The sequence below is a fragment of the Pan troglodytes genome, chromosome 10 (assembly GCF_028858775.2).
Source record: "Pan troglodytes isolate AG18354 chromosome 10, NHGRI_mPanTro3-v2.0_pri, whole genome shotgun sequence".
Classification (NCBI taxonomy): domain Eukaryota; kingdom Metazoa; phylum Chordata; class Mammalia; order Primates; family Hominidae; genus Pan; species Pan troglodytes.
This window is the reverse complement of record NC_072408.2, coordinates 122,893,524-122,910,544: the sequence shown is the minus strand read 5'-3', so window position 1 is coordinate 122,910,544 and position 17,021 is coordinate 122,893,524. Positions and strand designations below refer to the sequence as shown.

The following is a 17,021-nucleotide window of genomic DNA, read 5'->3' as shown; positions in this document are numbered from 1 at the left end:
AACTTGATGGTGCCTTAGGGTCAGTGAAACACATTAGGAAATAAAAACAAATTAATGTGAGGTGTTCTTTCTATTGAGATATTAGCTCTTTTTCAAACCCAGAAAAATTCTACCCAAAGGATAAATGTGTCAGAGGGAACATAGATTCATGATACCTGCAGAGCATTGTTGGAAATTTCGGAATGTTCTGTCTTAAGCAAAGACTATCATTTGTTAGCAGGAATGTTTTTCTGTTTGCTGTACTTTATTTCTCTTGCTATAAATATCATAACTGTTTTAGACAGAGATTGCTTTGGGAAAATTTGGTAAATCAGGATTAGCCACATAGGCAGGAAGACAAAAAGTTATTTGACATAACCAAGAAAAAAAAATTCAGCTTTGTAATTTTCAGAAAGTCTAATAGATAAAAGGCCTGAATGTGTAGTTTTTCAAATGCTGTCTGATTTGAGAATATGGAGATGCATTTTGGTATGTCTACTGGTGTGGTAAAAGCATTAAACATGCCTTGTGGATATCATGTGTGTTTTAATTCTGTCAGAATTTTCTCCTCTGAGTGCTTTTGTCAAGATAACAAGTAAAAGAGAGGAAATTTTCTTCTGTAAATGTTGTTTTCATCCTTCCAATTTTTTGCTGTCTTGCATTGAACTAGTGTAATTTAAAAGGAAATTAACTGTCTTCTCTAGGACATTTTGTATCTGTTTATATATTTATGAAAATAAAAGGAATTTTAGGAATGCATGGGACATTGTTAATACGTTGGATTCTTTTGGTGTTGGAGTTACTTGTGGCTCAATGTTATAATATATTTCAGAGGCAAACAAGATACTTCCCAAAATGTCAAACATTAACAAAATTATAAATTCAGGAAATAAATTTGATGTTCTGGGAAGATGTAATTTCCTGACAGTCTCTAAAATCATGTCCTTTAGACCTTCAAAACATGTAAAGACATTTGTGTAAATCTGACACTTTTGGAATTTTTTTCCTCTTGATTTTCCCTCTAAAAAACATTTTATAACTTTGCTATTAATTTGTGACATTCTTTTTACCTTTCAATAGAACTTTAACAAAATTAGTCTTTGCGATACTCTTAAATAGATTAATTTGAGAATTTTAAATGATTTTAAACTTTGAAGAAGCAGATTGTAAAGACATTTATGGGAGGAGTGTTACACCATGCCTCATATTTCAGACTTTAAAACCAAGACACATTACTTTTTTTTGTACGTAAGTATTTTCTAACTTTGGGCAAATACTTAAATTCCACTCTCTGTTTCAGTGTGAGATTATTTAAGTGATTTAAATTAACTCATGAACTTTGCTTTAGAAAAATGTTTTAAAAGTTTCTTTTTATTTGGATGTCCTTTTTACTGGTTCTTTTTTTTTCTTTTTTCTTTTTTTTTTCAGTTGTGGAAGAAGGACTCTGGGAAAATGGCCTTTCCTATGAATGTAGGACGCTGCTCTTCAAAGCGATCCACAATCTGTTAGAAAGGTAAGAGAAGGAACAGCAGACAGTGGTTTGCAGACAACCAAGTATATTGCTAGATACCGAGAGTTTCCTGTAATTTTCAAAAACTTTTCACTTGCAATGATTTATTGCTAGTATGAAAATTACATAAATCTTTAGTTTCTCTTTCTATTGATATAATTTGAAATTTAGGGAAGTTTTGGGAATGGTACAAAGAACTCCCATATTCCCTGCCCTTCAACGGTAGTTTTTATTTTTAAAATTTATTCCCTAAATCATTTGCATATTTGTAAACTCAAGATTGATGTTCTTTTTTACCCTTAAGTATTTGGTGTATGTTTCCTAAGGACAAAGGTATATTAGCACAGTATCATAATAAAAATTAGGAAATGTAACATTGATAAAATGCCATTATCTAACCCGTAGTTCAATTCAGATGTCATTGGTTGTCCCAGTTACATCCATTATAGCTTAACCTCCTAAGATTCAATCCATGATCATACATTGTATTTAGTTTTCATGTCTCTTTAAATCCAGAACAGTTCTTTAGCCTTTTTTTCTTTCTTGACATTGATATGAGTTCAAACCTTATATTGACTTTCAGTTTGAGATAGTTTTCTCATGCTTAAATTCACGTTATGCTTTTTATTAGTAGTAGGAATACCATAGAAGTGATGTTGTGTTTTCAGTAGGCTCATATCGTCAGTGTCCCATTATTAGTGATGTTAACATGTTCTGTCAATTGACTGAGGTAATGTTCTGTCAAGTTTCTCCGCTATAAACTAATAAGTATTTTGTTAACTGTTATCTTTGTCAATTTTATGTTTGTAATTAATATGTAATTTGTGGCCAGATACAATGAGATTGTGTAATTATCCTATTTCTCATCAAATTTTCATTTATTTGTTTTAGACTATATTGGTAGTCCTTGCTTAAATCATTTATTACCATTATGGTTGTACTGTTCATTTTCAAATGCCACCATTCTTTCTACTTTTTATTAGTTGGCATCCTGTTGTAAGGAAGAGCTTTTTCATTTTCTTCCATTTTATTTCCCTATTTATTTATTTATTTATTTAATCTTGCTATGTAAATTGGGACCCATGGATTGTTATTTTATTCAATGGATTATAGTTGATTTTTACCATCATTTATTTTGATGCTTAAATTCTTCCAGATTTGGTCAGAGGAAGCCCCTTTGTCATGGCTCGCTCCTATGTCCTTTTGACATGATCCCATCGTTGGAGCATCCCCTTACTTTCTGGCATAACAATATGTTCCAGGCTCTGAATAGTGTTTTGAGGGGAGAAGTGGATGAGAAAGAATGGGTTCATTAAGAGCTTGTATGAGAAAAACTTTTTACGTCTCTTCCTGAGTCTATATGTAGTACTTTCAGGTAATCAAAGCTGTGAGGACTTACCAGTTTCTTATCCAAACTATTGCCTAGGGTGGTTACCACTATAATACAACTGCTTAGGACACTTGAACTACAGTTGATATGTTATTTAAGCTACTCAGAAAGACTTTTCTCACAGAAGATTTCTCTATTTCTCATTCTCAACTTTAGCTCCTCTGAGTGCTCCTCCAAATCTGTCTTTTGGAGTAGACCTAGAAATCATCTGTTACTAAGGTGTACTATGCATGTGGAACCATTGATTTAAGAGTTGAGTACTCTTAAGTATTCTAAATATTTGGTAATTCTGTCTCCCACTGTAAAACGAAACAAAGTACACACAAACTCTATCCAAGAAAATGTGGAAAACTTACTGTTGCCATAATCCTGTACCAGAATAAAGCTCTTGGTATCTCTGCAATAATTAACACACGTTTAAGCACAATTCTTTTTATACAAAGTTACAAGGTATGTGAACAAAGTATATTTTAAAATTGTAGCTCACTGTGTTTTTTTTTTAATATCATGATTTATTCCTTTCAGAAGAATACGAACAAATGCGAAAATGAATTACATTCTTTTAAGTTTTGTACTGGCAACGGTAGCATGTTTCTTTGTCGAGAGACAATTAGAAGAGCAGAAAAACTGGGAGGGAGGGGAAATGCAGGTAATTCATTTATTTTTGGCTCATGAATTCAGAATTTTTGTTGGAAATTGAAGTCAGGTCAAATTAAACTATTATTTATAAGAAAATTGTCAGCCTGGGAAACATGGTGAGACCATGTATCTACAAAAATTTTAAAAGTTAGCCGAGCATGATGGTGTGCTCCTGTGGTCACAGCTGCTTGGGAGGTTGAGGTGGGAAGATTGCTTGAGCCCAGGAGGTTGAGGCTGCAGTGAGCTGTGTTCATGCCACCACACTCTAGCCTGGGTGACAGAGTGAGACCTTGTTTCAAAAAAAAAAAAAAAAAAGGAAATTAATTATGCCATATAAAGTTTGGGATAGTTCTAAAGAATTTTGGGTTATTCCTTGGCTTTATTTCAGGGTCTGTTACTTGGACAGTTACCCTAATCTCACTAAGCCTTAGTTAACATTTAAGTACAGAACACCATGTACCTTGAGCTTTTGCTAGATGATAGATATATATCATGTGTGCCACATAATGCCTCACATACTGTTAATGTCAGTAATTATTTTCACCATAAATTTTTTATTTTACATACTTTGATTTGTATTCTTTCAAATTTCATTAAAGTAGTTCCAGAATGCTCTATTTGAGCCCTCCTACAGGAGTCAATTTTGAAACAAATAAAACATCTTTTCTTTTAGAAAATAATGATCAAACAAACCATCTTCATGTCGTTTGTATGGATGACTTCAGATTCTTTTGAAAAATGGTACTAATCCTGTTGTTCTTTAAGATAATAATTTTCTCTTATCAAACTTAATGTAACTTTGTTCTATGAATGAAAATGACCCTGCTCATGAGATAGGAAAGCTAATTTAAATGATTGTTGTTGGCTCCGTTTATTCGTTGTCAACAGAAGTTGGAAGGGCTAATATATGCTTGCTTATCTGTGGTGGTGGATATCATGAAAATTACGCACAGCTCACCCCCACCCCCCACGCCCCCCCCCCTTTTCTTTTAAAGCTCAGCTGTTGTTAATGTTAGAGTCTATTTTATGTGTGGCCCACGACAGTTCTTCCGATGAGACACAGGGAAGCCAAAATGTTGGATACCTGTACAACCATTTGTTGTAGTCTTTGAAAAACCTGTTTACAATATGAATTTATTGAGAATTTATTTACTGTCTTATTCCTGGCAATTTTCTGTTATGCCTTTTCATTTCTATTCAGATAAGATGTGGATATTGTGAGTTTCTGGCTTGAAAGCTAGAACTGAGGGTTTTTTTTTTTTGTTTGTTTGTTTGTTTATTTTGAGATGGAGTCTCGCTCTGTTGCCCAGGCTGGAGTGCAGTGGCACGATCTCAGCTCACTGCAACCTCCGCCTCCCAGGTTCAAGCAATTCTCCTGCCTCAGCCTCCTAAGCAGCTGGGACTACAGGCACGTGCCACCATGCCCAGCTAATTTTTGTATTTTTAGTAGAGATGGGGTTTCACCATATTGGCTAGGCTGGTCTCGAACTCCTGACCTCGTGATCCACCCGCCTTGGCCTCCCAAAGAGTTGGGATTGCAGGCATGAGCCATGGCGCCCGGCCCAACTGAGGATATTAAAACAGATCAGCAAGGACTTTATCACTTGGAGAGTGTTTGTGTCTCTCCCTAGCCATTTTTTCCTTAGTTTGCATGTTAACAAAGTTTGTATTGTGATCTATTATTTCTGCTTTTTATTTTTTAAGCATAAGATAGGTTTAATTAAAAGGGAATTTCATTTACTACCTTGAGAATCTCTCACAGCTAAGCAGGAGCCATGTAAATTGACCTTCTTTCCAAAAGGCTGCAATTTCTATTGTATGCAGAATAATGTCACTGAAGTGAGTTATTGAAAAACAATTTTACTATAGAAATTAAGGAAATTTCTCACAGAATAATACAATTTCATTCGTCATTGCTATTGATTGGTGCTGAGGTAATCTTACATTGATGCTGTGTAGAATATTTTAAATTCTATGGTAATGTGACTTTAAATATTTTCACCTTTCACTTACTTTTGTAACTCTTCAGTATTTGTTGAAACTACATTGTATATATCTAGCTAGGGTCATCTGTCCATTAAAAACACCGAAAAGATCACTGCTACTTACTCAAGAGCATTGTCCATAACGATATCAGACAGAAGATAACATAGTTAGCTTTAATTTTATGTCTCTTTTTGGGGGTACGTGTTTGTTTAAGTCCTTTTCTTCACTTCCTTCAGAGATAAGAGATATTTTGGGTCCCAGTTCTGCCAGTTAACTGTGTGACACATGCCAGTGACTAAAGCCTGCTGAGCTCCTGTTCCTTCACCAGTAACATGGTGAAGGGTTCTTTGGCTCAGCACAGTACCTTTCTCATTGTAAGAGCTCAATAAGTGGTTAACTGTTGTTGATACTAGCTAACAGAAGTATTGGTATTACCTTTTCAGAGTTGGAGACAAACATTAAAAGTCACATAGTCAGTTTACCCAGCTAATCATGGAATCCCTTTCTATAATACCTTTTTTTTTTCCCCCCCCTTTTTTTTGAGACAGAGTCTCGCTCCGTTGCCTGGGCTGGAGTGCAGTGGCGCGATCTTGGCTCACTGCAATCTCTGCCTCCCGGTTTCAAGCGATTGACCTGCCTCAGCCTCCCCAGTAGCTGGGATTACAGGTACCCACCACCACACCTGGCTAATTTTTGTATTTTTAGTAGACATGGGGTATCACCATGTTGGCCAGGCTGGCCTCGAATTCCTTACCTCAAGTGATCTGCCCACTTCGGCCTCCCACAGTGCTGGGACTACAGGCGTGAGCCACTGTACCCAGCCTTATAATATCTTTTCTACTGAATATATACTTTTGGTTAAGTAAGCACAGTTTTCCAAAGAGTTCTTTTTATCTTTAAAGAGTGCTTAGTATTAGAAAGTCTTACACTGAGCAGAAGCCTGTCTTCCTCTAACTTTCATTTCTTCGTTAACTCTGTTCTTTGGGATCATTTATAACGCAACCAGTTCTGCTTCCATGTGATGGCCTTTTTGATATCTCGACCCTCCTGCATTTTTCTTTTTTTGTTTGTGGTTCTTAATATATAATATTGAATTCCCCACCTTTTCTTGCCAGCCTTCCAGAAGTCCATCCAGTTGGTCCCATTCTCTTCATTTTGGCCTGCTTCAAGATACCATAAGTGTTTTATGAAGTATTCAGTCAGGTTAGGCTCAGTTATGCTGTAGTAACAGAAGACCTCAAAGATGTTACTAGCTCATCCAATAGAAGTTTATTTCATGCTCATGTTGCATGTTCATTGTGAGTAATTGATTATAGTACTATATCCTCTTCCCTCCACAACTCATGTTGGCAGGGCACCCTCCTGGGTATGACTTGGTGGGCCCATGGTAGAGAGCACAGAGCAGTGGCAGAGCACATGGTCGCCCATTAATGCTTTTGCTTGGAAGTGGTATATCCCATTTCTGCTCACATTTCATTGGCCAAGACATTCAGCACCAACCTTAAAATCTAATGCATAACAAGGTATCATCTTTCAGTAGGAAGATACCCAAGGTACATGGCCAAGCTTGATATCAGTGGGACAGGAAGGGATAGCATTTATTTATATAGTATACACATTGGGATAATATACCTTTGGGAAAAGAATATGTCTACCATACCTATTAATTGAGTTATCTTCCCCTTCTGTTACTGTAATCTGTCTTCCAGACAGCTGGCCAGTTATGTTACTGAAACAGATATGTTTCTGAAACATACCTATGGCTATATTTATACCTGGTTTTTAAAACTTTGAGTCTTATTGGCTTCTTTTGGTACATTTTTTATTTGTAATTTGTCAGAATTTCAGTATCTGAGAGTATACATTCTGAATTTTATAGTTTTAGATCATGCAGTTACACTTATTTTTCCTTGCTTTTGAAAAAGTAAATGTGCTTCCTATTTTCTTAATGATCAGTTATCTTTTTTTGTTGGAAAACTGCACAGAATGATAAAATGCGCAGAATGATAAAATGCAGTTTTTACTTATGTAGAGTCTCTGCTAGTCCCCTCTACTTCTTTCCATCCTTCCTCCCTTTCTAATAATGCACCAGTTGAGATTGTTCTTTATCAGTCCTCAATTTAGGGAAATTTTGTTAGGTATTGATGATTAACTTCTCAAAGGTTACACTTTGTGTTTTAAGTTCAGATTGCCTCACACTCCTTAGGGAAAAGTACTTTGGCTATCAATAGACGATGGGAAAAAAAATCTGTAATCATTTTTCAAGAGTTTCTTCATTTGGCATTTTTAGTATTGCAGACCTAATGGCTGTTACTTTGTTAGGATAGTTAGTATAAGTTTTCATAATATACCATATCCTTTTCACCTAACTCTATCAAAATAAAGTAAAATATTGGATGTAAAAGTTTTAAAAAGCCGGAAAATATGTGCAGTTCAAAAACTTAAAAGAGTTTTTCTTATTGCTTCAGTGATTTGTACCACATATGGGACTTAGGAAAATCTCGCTTTTCTAGCTGTGTAGAAATACTTGAAAGGTCTGACACAGTGCTGTCAAATTGGCATTATGTGCAGTAGTATACTTTAAATTTTATTAACTTTTTAGAATAAAATATATGTTAATTTCAATAGAAAGCTCATTTTTTTCTCTGAAATGCAGATGATTGCTTTGCATACAAGAGAAGATTACTTGGGTCTTTTGAAGCTGTTTTATGCTTAATCATGTCCATACTTACTTAGGGAGACTTTAATCTGTGGGTATCTGACATTTGTAAAACATAATGGCTCTTCAGAGCAGTCAGCTGGTGCTGCTGTACTAATGGATTGTCAGCATATTTACCCCATGGTAGTTTATAACACAGCTGTAAAATTGCCTTTGGCCCAGAGCTGCTCTGTTTGCCAAGATTCAGTGTTTAGAGTTAAGATATTTTACTTGGAATATACAGTGAAAATAATGTGGGGAAAATTGGAATTATAATTATGATAACAATAGCATTATATTTGTCTATTCCTATCTTTCAATGTGTTGTGTTATTGTAATAGAGGTGATGCAATAGAGGTGATTATCAAAGGGCAAATGAGGCCGGACACGTGGCTCACACCTGTAGTCCCAGCACTTTGGGAGGCCGAGACAGGTGGATCACCTGAGGTCAGGAGTTTGAGACCACCCTGACCAACATGATGAAACTCTGACTCTACTAAAAATGCAAAATTAGACAGGTGTGGTTGCACATGCCTGTAATCCCAGCTACTTGGGAGACTGAGGCAGGAGAATCACTTGAACCTGGGAGGCGGAGGTTGCAGTGAGCCGAGACCGTGCCATTGCACTCCAGTCTGGGCGATGAGTGAAACTCCGTCTCAAAAAAAAAAAAAAGAAAATGAGCAATGTCCTTGGATGTGGTGGTGAAGGGATTTCAGAATAACATACTCACTGGAGCATGGTGGGATGTACCGCCCTAGTTGAAGAAATCGTGATGTAACATTGTAACATTGACAGTCGTTGGGTATAATGTGATAACAGGAGCAAGAAATGAGTAATCAATAAATACCAATTTTATTGAAATAACAGTGTTTATTTCTCTAAAGAAAGTAGGAGAATGAGTCTTTAGACTTAAGGAGCAATATACTTTAATGAAAGAGACAGTACAGATATCGTAGAACAAGTGACTGAAAGCACATGTCTATTTGTAAATGTCTAGAAAGAAACATTCGCCCTGAGACTAATCAGTCTGTGTAGCTATTTAGTGAATATTTTTCAGTCAAGGGAAGGAATTAAGACTTTAAATTTAAAAAACAAAATTGATCTGGGAGCAGCGGCTTGTGCCTCTAAGCCCAGCTACTCAGGAGGCTGAGTCAGGAGGATTGCTTGAGGCCAGGAGTTTGAGACCAGGCTGGGCAACAAAGTGAGACCCCCATCTCTAAATAAAAATAAAAGTAAATTAAAACTAAAGAAATAAAAAATAAAGATTAGCTGATTGTGGTGACATGTGCACTTCTAGTCCCAGCTATTTGTGGGGCCAAGGCAGGAGGATGGCTTCAGCCCAGGAGTTTGAGGCTGTAGTGAGCTCTGATCTGCCACAGCACTCCAGCCTGGGCAACAGAGTGAGACTCTGTCTCTAAACATAAATAAATAAGTACATAATTTTATTTGGTAGTTGGAGAATGAGATTAGACATTAAAAGTTTAAAACTAGAGGAGAGATAAAGCTTTTGGAATTACATTAGAGTGGACATTTCAGGTGAGGCCAGGCCTGTAAAAGAGGCTAACCGCCGGACAGGCATGTTAGAGAGGATGGGATTAATAGGGCTTGCTTGGCAAGAGGAGACTGTATCCACTAGGGCACAGTAGTAGCCTAAAGTAATGAAAATATAGGGATCGCCTGGTGCGATGGCTCATGCCTTTACTCCCAGTACTTTGGGAGGCTGAGGCAGGCGGATCACAAGATCAGGAGTTCAAGACCAGCCTGACCAACATGGTGAAACCCCGTCTCTACTAAAAATACAAAAATTAGGCGTGGTGGGGCGCGTCTGTAATCCCAGCTACTCAGGAGGCTGAGGCAGGAGAATCGCTTGAACCTGGGAGGCAGAGGTAGCAGTGAGCCAAGATCACGCCACTGCATTCCAGCCTGGGTGACAGAGTGAGACTCCGTATCAAAAAAAAAAAAAAAAAAAAAAAAAAAAAAAAAAAAAAAAAAAAAAAAAGAAAATATAGGGATTACTCGGGAAAGGTTTCTTCAACCCCTCGATTATGTAGGTTTATTTTATTTGGTTAGGGATTGGGAGCATTGTAGTTTCTAGGAAGGAGACTTCTTTGCATATATATTTGATTTGGATTGGAATGGTGAGCAAAAGGCTTTGAGGCTGGTGGAGATACTCTATTATGAAGTAATGTAAAATTTAGCCTGTGTGAGATGCTCTGTAACTCGATGATTAACAGAAGATGTAATTTTATTGAGGTTATGGTAGGGAAATCTATGAAAACCGTCATACTTAAATAATTTGAAGGGCACAGAAAAGAACAGAGCTAGTGATGGGCTGCCTTCTATACCTCCCAACTGTCTCATATGGGAAATGGCTTCCCGAGCTAGGCTGTGGCTGCTCTGGTGACATTTGTAATCTTACATCAGGTCTGCCTGTGGCTTTGGGATTAGAGTTTGGGGTGCCAACTTTGGAATCAGGCTGCATTTGCACTTAATTATTCAGAGCCATATGGCATGACACAGAAACATTAGGTACACACATACACACAGCCTGATTTCATTTTCATTTTTCAGCAGCTGTTTTCTTTTTGAAACAGTGATTTTGGGGAGGTGGTGGGGGTTGGGAACAGAAATAATTTCCTAGTACTATTGCTTAAAGACCATTTTATAAATCTGGCATCACAGTGATCTTGCCAGATAATATTGTACTACTTTACAGCATTATATCATATTTGGATAGTGAAGTCATTTAGAAAATCTCAATAATAATGACTGGGATTACTGAGCAGAGAACCAAGGTTAATTGATATATAGTCTTAGCACTATTTATGATGATATTGATTTGAAACAGTTTTTGCCTGATGGAGTGTGTCTGCTTGATTTATTTATTTGTGAAGTTAAGTATAAATTTTGACCCTCAAAGCTTGATAGAGTGTAAAAAAGGGGAAATTATATTTCTGATGTAACTTTTATATCGTAGAATTGTCTGTCATTAAAAGATTTGCAAATTATGTTCTTTAAAATATCATTAAAGCATTTGGGCAGCAGTGCTGGTCATACTAAACATTTTTTAGTGTCTATGAATCTACTATGATTTTAATCTTCAGTGGGATACGATGGGCTATAAAGAATTGAAATATGTAGATTTTTTCCCCTCAAACACCACTGTTGCATTAGCGAGAATACATACACATAAGAAAATTCAAATAACAGTACAAGACTACCCGTGATTAGTGATTATAAACAAGAAAAATGCCAGCATTACATTATGAATAGGAAAATACTCCTTGGTATATGGCATTCATTTCTCATATATTTATTGAGCACCTCCCAATATAGAGCATACATTTAAGCATGTTACATAGTGGGCACTTAAATATTTGTTGAATATTATCAGTGGATAAGACAGACACACACCGTCTGTACTCCCAAAGAACTGATAGTTTTATTGGGGAATAAAGCTGTAGAACTTAATCATTACAACTCAGTGGTGAAAGTGCTGATTTGTAGATGTTAGAGTAGTGTGCAGGCTTGATCGGGACAGAAAGAATGAATAGAATTCAAATTAGAGGAGAAGGGAGAAGAAAGAGATTTCTGGCCAAAGCAGGGTTAATAGACATTAGTGGTAGTATTTAATATGGAAATTCAGAGCCAAGGACATGCTTCGTAGTTGACCAGCCCTGTGTAATTGTGTGCGATGTTTTGCTCTTCCACACATTTTTTCTGAGGACAGAATTTATAGTGGCTTTCATTAATTTTTGTTGTTGTTGTTTTGTTTTTGAGACAGGATCTCACTCTGTCATCCAGGCTGGGGTGCAGGGGTGCCATCACAGCTCATTGCAGCCTCGACCTCCTGGGCTCCAGTGATCTGTCCACTTGAGCTCCCTGAGTCCTGAGTAGCTGGGACTACAGGTGTGCATGACCACACCCAGCTAATTTTTGTAATGTTTTGTAGATACAGGGTTCCACTATGTTGTCTGGTGTCAAACTCCTGGCCTCAAGCTGTTCTTCCACTTTGGCTCCCCAGAGTGCTGGGATTACAGGCCTGAGCCACCATGCCTGGCTCATTAATTTTTTTTTTTTTGAGACGGAGTCTCTCTTTTCACCCAGGCCAGAATGCAATGGTGTGATCTTGGCTCACTGCTGTCTCTACCTCCTGGGTTCAAGCGATTCTCTTGCTCCAGCCTCCCGAGTAGGTGGGATTACAGGTGCCCACCACAACACCCGGGTAAATTTTTGTATTTTTAGTAGAGACGGGGCTTTACCATGTTGGCCAGGCTGGTCTCAAACTCCTGACCTCAGGTGATCCACCCATCTCGGCCTCCCAAAGTGCTGGGATTACAGGGGTGAGCCACTGTGCCCAGCCAATTTTTTTTTAAAGCTATAGATCCATGACCCAAAAACGTTTGAGAACCAAGGACTTTGTGCCTCTATATAGGCTACTGTTGAGTCAGCATATTCCCTTGTATCAATTAGGTCTTCCTTCGAAAAGGCACACCTTCTCTCTCATTTCCTCCTATAACCATGTGGAAATACTTCTGTACTGCCTAATCTTGGAGGGACTGTGTGTGTATCTCCCATCTCTGTCCCAGTACTTAAAAAACTGAGTAAAAACACTACTTCATGCAACTCTCTGCTGTCATGTTTTCCTTTCATTGTGTGGGAAATCATTGATCACAGAGAAACTCATTAGCAAATGAAAAATCATCTAAGTTATTTGTGACTCTTATTTGGAAACACATGGTTTCAGCTTGAAGCGTCGGTATTTTCCATGGCTGTTTTGTGTGTAACAACCTTTTGATGACATTGCCTGACGAAGAAATATGACCTGCAGTGGAAACTCAAGGAGCTCTATTCACACAGTGTTGGACTCTCAGCGTTTTCATCAGCCTTTTTGCCTTTTCCTTTTGTCCTTGAGTGGTCTTGACTGTGCACTGCTCTTCTACCCTCCAGACCTTGTTTGTTTTTTCTGGAATGAAGTCCAGCATATAGAATTTGTGACTTTTACTTGATAGAAGAACAAATAAACTTTCACACATTGTCCTCTTTAGTCACAGATATTTTATCTGCTTTTATTTCATATTATACTGTCTGTAGCCTTGGATTTTTCTTTCTGTACACTGTAAATTTATGATTTGTTACTGAATAAATGGTTGTTTTGAATTCTGACCTTCAAGACATGAGGAAATGAATATTTTTTAAAACAGTATTTACTAAGTGAGGATGTGTGTTACTGGAAGACTGTTCAGTGTTTGACGTGACTCCGTACCTGTTATGTGCCTTATTGCTTTTATTCTCAGCATTATCAATTTTAAGATATACCTTCAATGTAACAATGGCTTTTGGAGAATAAAGAAGCATTATCACGTTAAATAGACTGTAATTTACAAGGTACATTTGGACTTGAGAAATAAGGAAAGAATTGGGAAAATGTGACAGCATGAGAGTTGGTATATGCTAATTATTAAATGTCCTGGCTCTGTGATCAGATATACCTGGGCTTGTGTGCAGCTCTGCTGTTTATTATCTGGATGACATTCTCACTGTGCCTCGGCTTCTTCATCTATAAAAATTGCCATTGTAACACTCATTTTTTATTACTATTACAAGAGTTAAATAAGGTACTGTGCCTGGTAATCAACCAGGTAGTGGTGGTATAGTGATTCTGGTAGCAGTTATTGATAATATTATTGCAGAAACTTGGTATTAAACACTAGAGTTCTAGTGGAAATATGTTTATATGTACTCTAATAAAAATATAATTAAGTCTGTTAGCTAGTGAATAAACTGTGGAGATGCTTTTTCCGTTTTGCTTCTTGAATACTTCCTCCTTGAGTGGGTGTACCATATTTCCTATTTTCTAAATTTAATGGAGTCACAGTCCTTACCCCTAAAGAGCATTTTTTTTTTATACTTATAAGCTTAGGAAAACAGATTTGGTTACGCCGAAAATGATTTTCTTCATTGTGAACAATGGAAGATCGCAGTAGAAATTTATTGTCTAAGTAAAACCAGTGGAGCCCAGTGACTTTTTGGTACATTGGTTCTCCGAATTGACTCTGCCCAAAAGGAGTTCCATTGTGGTCATCAGAAACTATTACCATTCACTAACCCATCTAACCTGTAATGAGTTGGTTGAGGGCTTGAATTGTTTCCATCCTCTTTGATGGTGTGGAAATTACAGAGGCAAAAGCCATGTGCAGAATTGCCTCAATATGGAATAAAGAATTGCTATATAACTCTTTTGCTGGTAGGTAGGACCCTGTATAGAAGAATTACATTCAGTGTTCTGACATCTTTTCTTACAAAATATGTAGAATTTCACTGAATACTGTTAGAGATAACTGTATTTCAGTAGTTCCAAATGTGCACATTTTCCCCATTTCCCCCCCACATTTTTATGTTTTCGTTTTTATTTTTATTTTTATATTTATTTATTTTTTTTGAGATGGAGTTTCGCTCTTGTTGCCCAGGCTGGAGTGCAATGGCGTGATCTCAGATCACTGCAACCTCTGCCTCCCGGGTTCAAGTGATTCTCCTCCTTCAGCCTCCCGAGTAGCTGGGATTACAGGCGTGCACCACCACGCCCAGCTAATTTTTTGTATTTTTAGTAGAAACGGGGTTTGACCATGTTAGCCAGGCTAGCCTCGAACTCCTGACCTCAGGTGATCTGCCCGCCTCGGCTTCCCAAAGTGCTGGGATTACTGGCATGAGCCACCCACCCAGCCTCATTTTTATGTTTTTAAAATCAGTTATACTCCTTACAATCTATGGCATCCGCAGTTGGCCAGGTGGCAGTTAAGATACAGTTGTCATTTGCCTGCACGTGAGTGAACTTGATCATAACTCTGTGTTGTTGTCAGTTCAGCTGAATTGTGTATGTTATTGTTGTTACAAGAGTTGGGTTCACTTGCCATTTAACATGTCTTCAAAAAAACATGTTAGAATACCTTGTGATTTGACATTAAAATGACATACACAAGTGGCATGGAAACAGAAGTGGGCCACTGCTTGTATATGAATAAAGCAGATATTCATTATCGAAGACACAATTGCAATTCCTTGTTTCTTGCAAAGCCATAATCAAGTGCTTTATTGTGCCTACAAAAAGAAAATACCTAAGATAAAGCTGTGCTGTATTTTTGTCACTGAGATCCTCGTCACGTAAAAAGTATTGCCTATCACATGCAAAGCCAAAAAATAAAAAAAAAATTTAAAAAGCCAGCATTAAAACTTGCAAGATGGGCTGGGCATGATGGCTCACACCTATAATCCCAGCACTTTGGGAGGCTGAGGCGGGTGGATCACTTGAGGCCAGGAATTCGAGACCAGCCTGGCCAACATGGTGAGACCCCGTCTCTATTAAAAGTACAAAAATTAGCCAGACATGGTGGTGCACGCCCATAATCCCAGCTACCTGGGAGATTGAGACAGGAGAATCACTTGAACCTGGGAGGTGGCGGCTGCAGTGAGCCAAGATTGCACCACTGCCCTCCAGCCTAGGCAACAGAGACTCTGTCTCAAAAAAAAGAACTTGAAAGATGGGTGTTAGTGGCTTGGATGAATATCTCTGAAGTTCTCTTAAGAAATGCTGTATTCCTAACATTCTTGATGATGCAAGAATTGAAATTATGCAGAAGTGTGATTTTATTTGAAGTAATTCTGAAGCGTAAGATGTTTTAGAAATACCTCAATCAATTTATTTTGCTTACTTTTGTTTACATTTTCTTTTTTACGTGGGCATAAGAATCTGTGCCCAGTGTCCCAGAGTTCTTTCGGAAAGTATAACGTAAAAATTTTAAGTGATAAAACATTTTGATAGTTCAATTGGTGGTGGTTTTATTTTTGGTGATATATCTCATCTGGTGTCTTGCTTCAGCGACTTACTAATTTGTTACTGATACTATAAAAGTAATTCTTGATGTAATTATTTTAGGTGCCTAATGGATAAGAACTTCGTTAGGATTGGGAAATGGTTTGTCCGTCCCTACGAAAAGGATGAAAAGCCAGTCAACAAAAGGTGAGCCTTTAGAATGCTCTTGGCTATTTGGTTTCTTTGGCCTTGTGGGTGGGTGAACAGCTTATTGATTTATTTATTTCCTAATAATGTTAGTAGTTTAGATATACTCAAATAGATTCCTGGATCACAGTGTTCTTAAATACTATATTATTAAATTTATATTCAATATTAAAGATTGATTAGAAAGGTGATTGCCAATATACTCATGTTCAAGCCACATATTACTATACTATTTGGAATTAAGATAATCTGTTTTGTTATTTTCCATTTTCCTTCCTCATCTTTGACTTTTTTTTTTTTTTTTTGAGGCTGTGTCTCACTCTGTCACCCAGGCTGGAGTACAGTGGTGCCATCTTGGCTCACCTCAGCCTCGACTTCCCAGGCTCAGGTGATCCTCCCAACTCAGCCTCCCAAGTAGCTGGGACCACAGGTGTATGCCACCACACCTGGCTAATTTTTTGTATTTTTGGTAGAGATGGGATTTTGCTGTGTTGCCCAGGCTGGTCTCGAACTCCTGAACTCAAGCCATCTGCCCACCTTGGCCTCTCAAACTGCTGGGATTATAGGTGCGAGCCATTGTGCCCGGCCTCATCATTGATTTTTTAAAAGTGTTGTATGGAATAAGTTTAAAAACAGTGAAGAGATGGTGACAATTTTTGTGGAATTCATTGGTGCCCCCTAAAGAAGATCAACACATCTTTGACGATTGTAAAACCAGAACTGTGAATTACTTTACTAAACAATCCTAAACTTTTAGCCATCATATGTGTGTGTTTAAATGCAATCCTTGATACTATACAGA

The 17,021-nt window shown here is 37.5% G+C and overlaps 1 protein-coding gene across 4 annotated transcripts in view; it reads left to right on the top strand.

Moving 5' to 3' along the window:
- Positions 1-17,021, top strand: part of MED13L (mediator complex subunit 13L) — a 319,642-nt gene that overhangs the window by 164,290 nt on the left and 138,331 nt on the right. For all 4 annotated transcript variants that reach the window (XM_054664662.2, XM_003313951.7, XM_054664664.2 and 1 more), the window contains exons 3-4: positions 1,408-1,492; positions 16,136-16,219. In XM_054664662.2, coding sequence (XP_054520637.1) covers positions 1,408-1,492; positions 16,136-16,219 — 169 coding nt within the window. The remainder of the gene's footprint in view (positions 1-1,407; positions 1,493-16,135; positions 16,220-17,021) is intronic.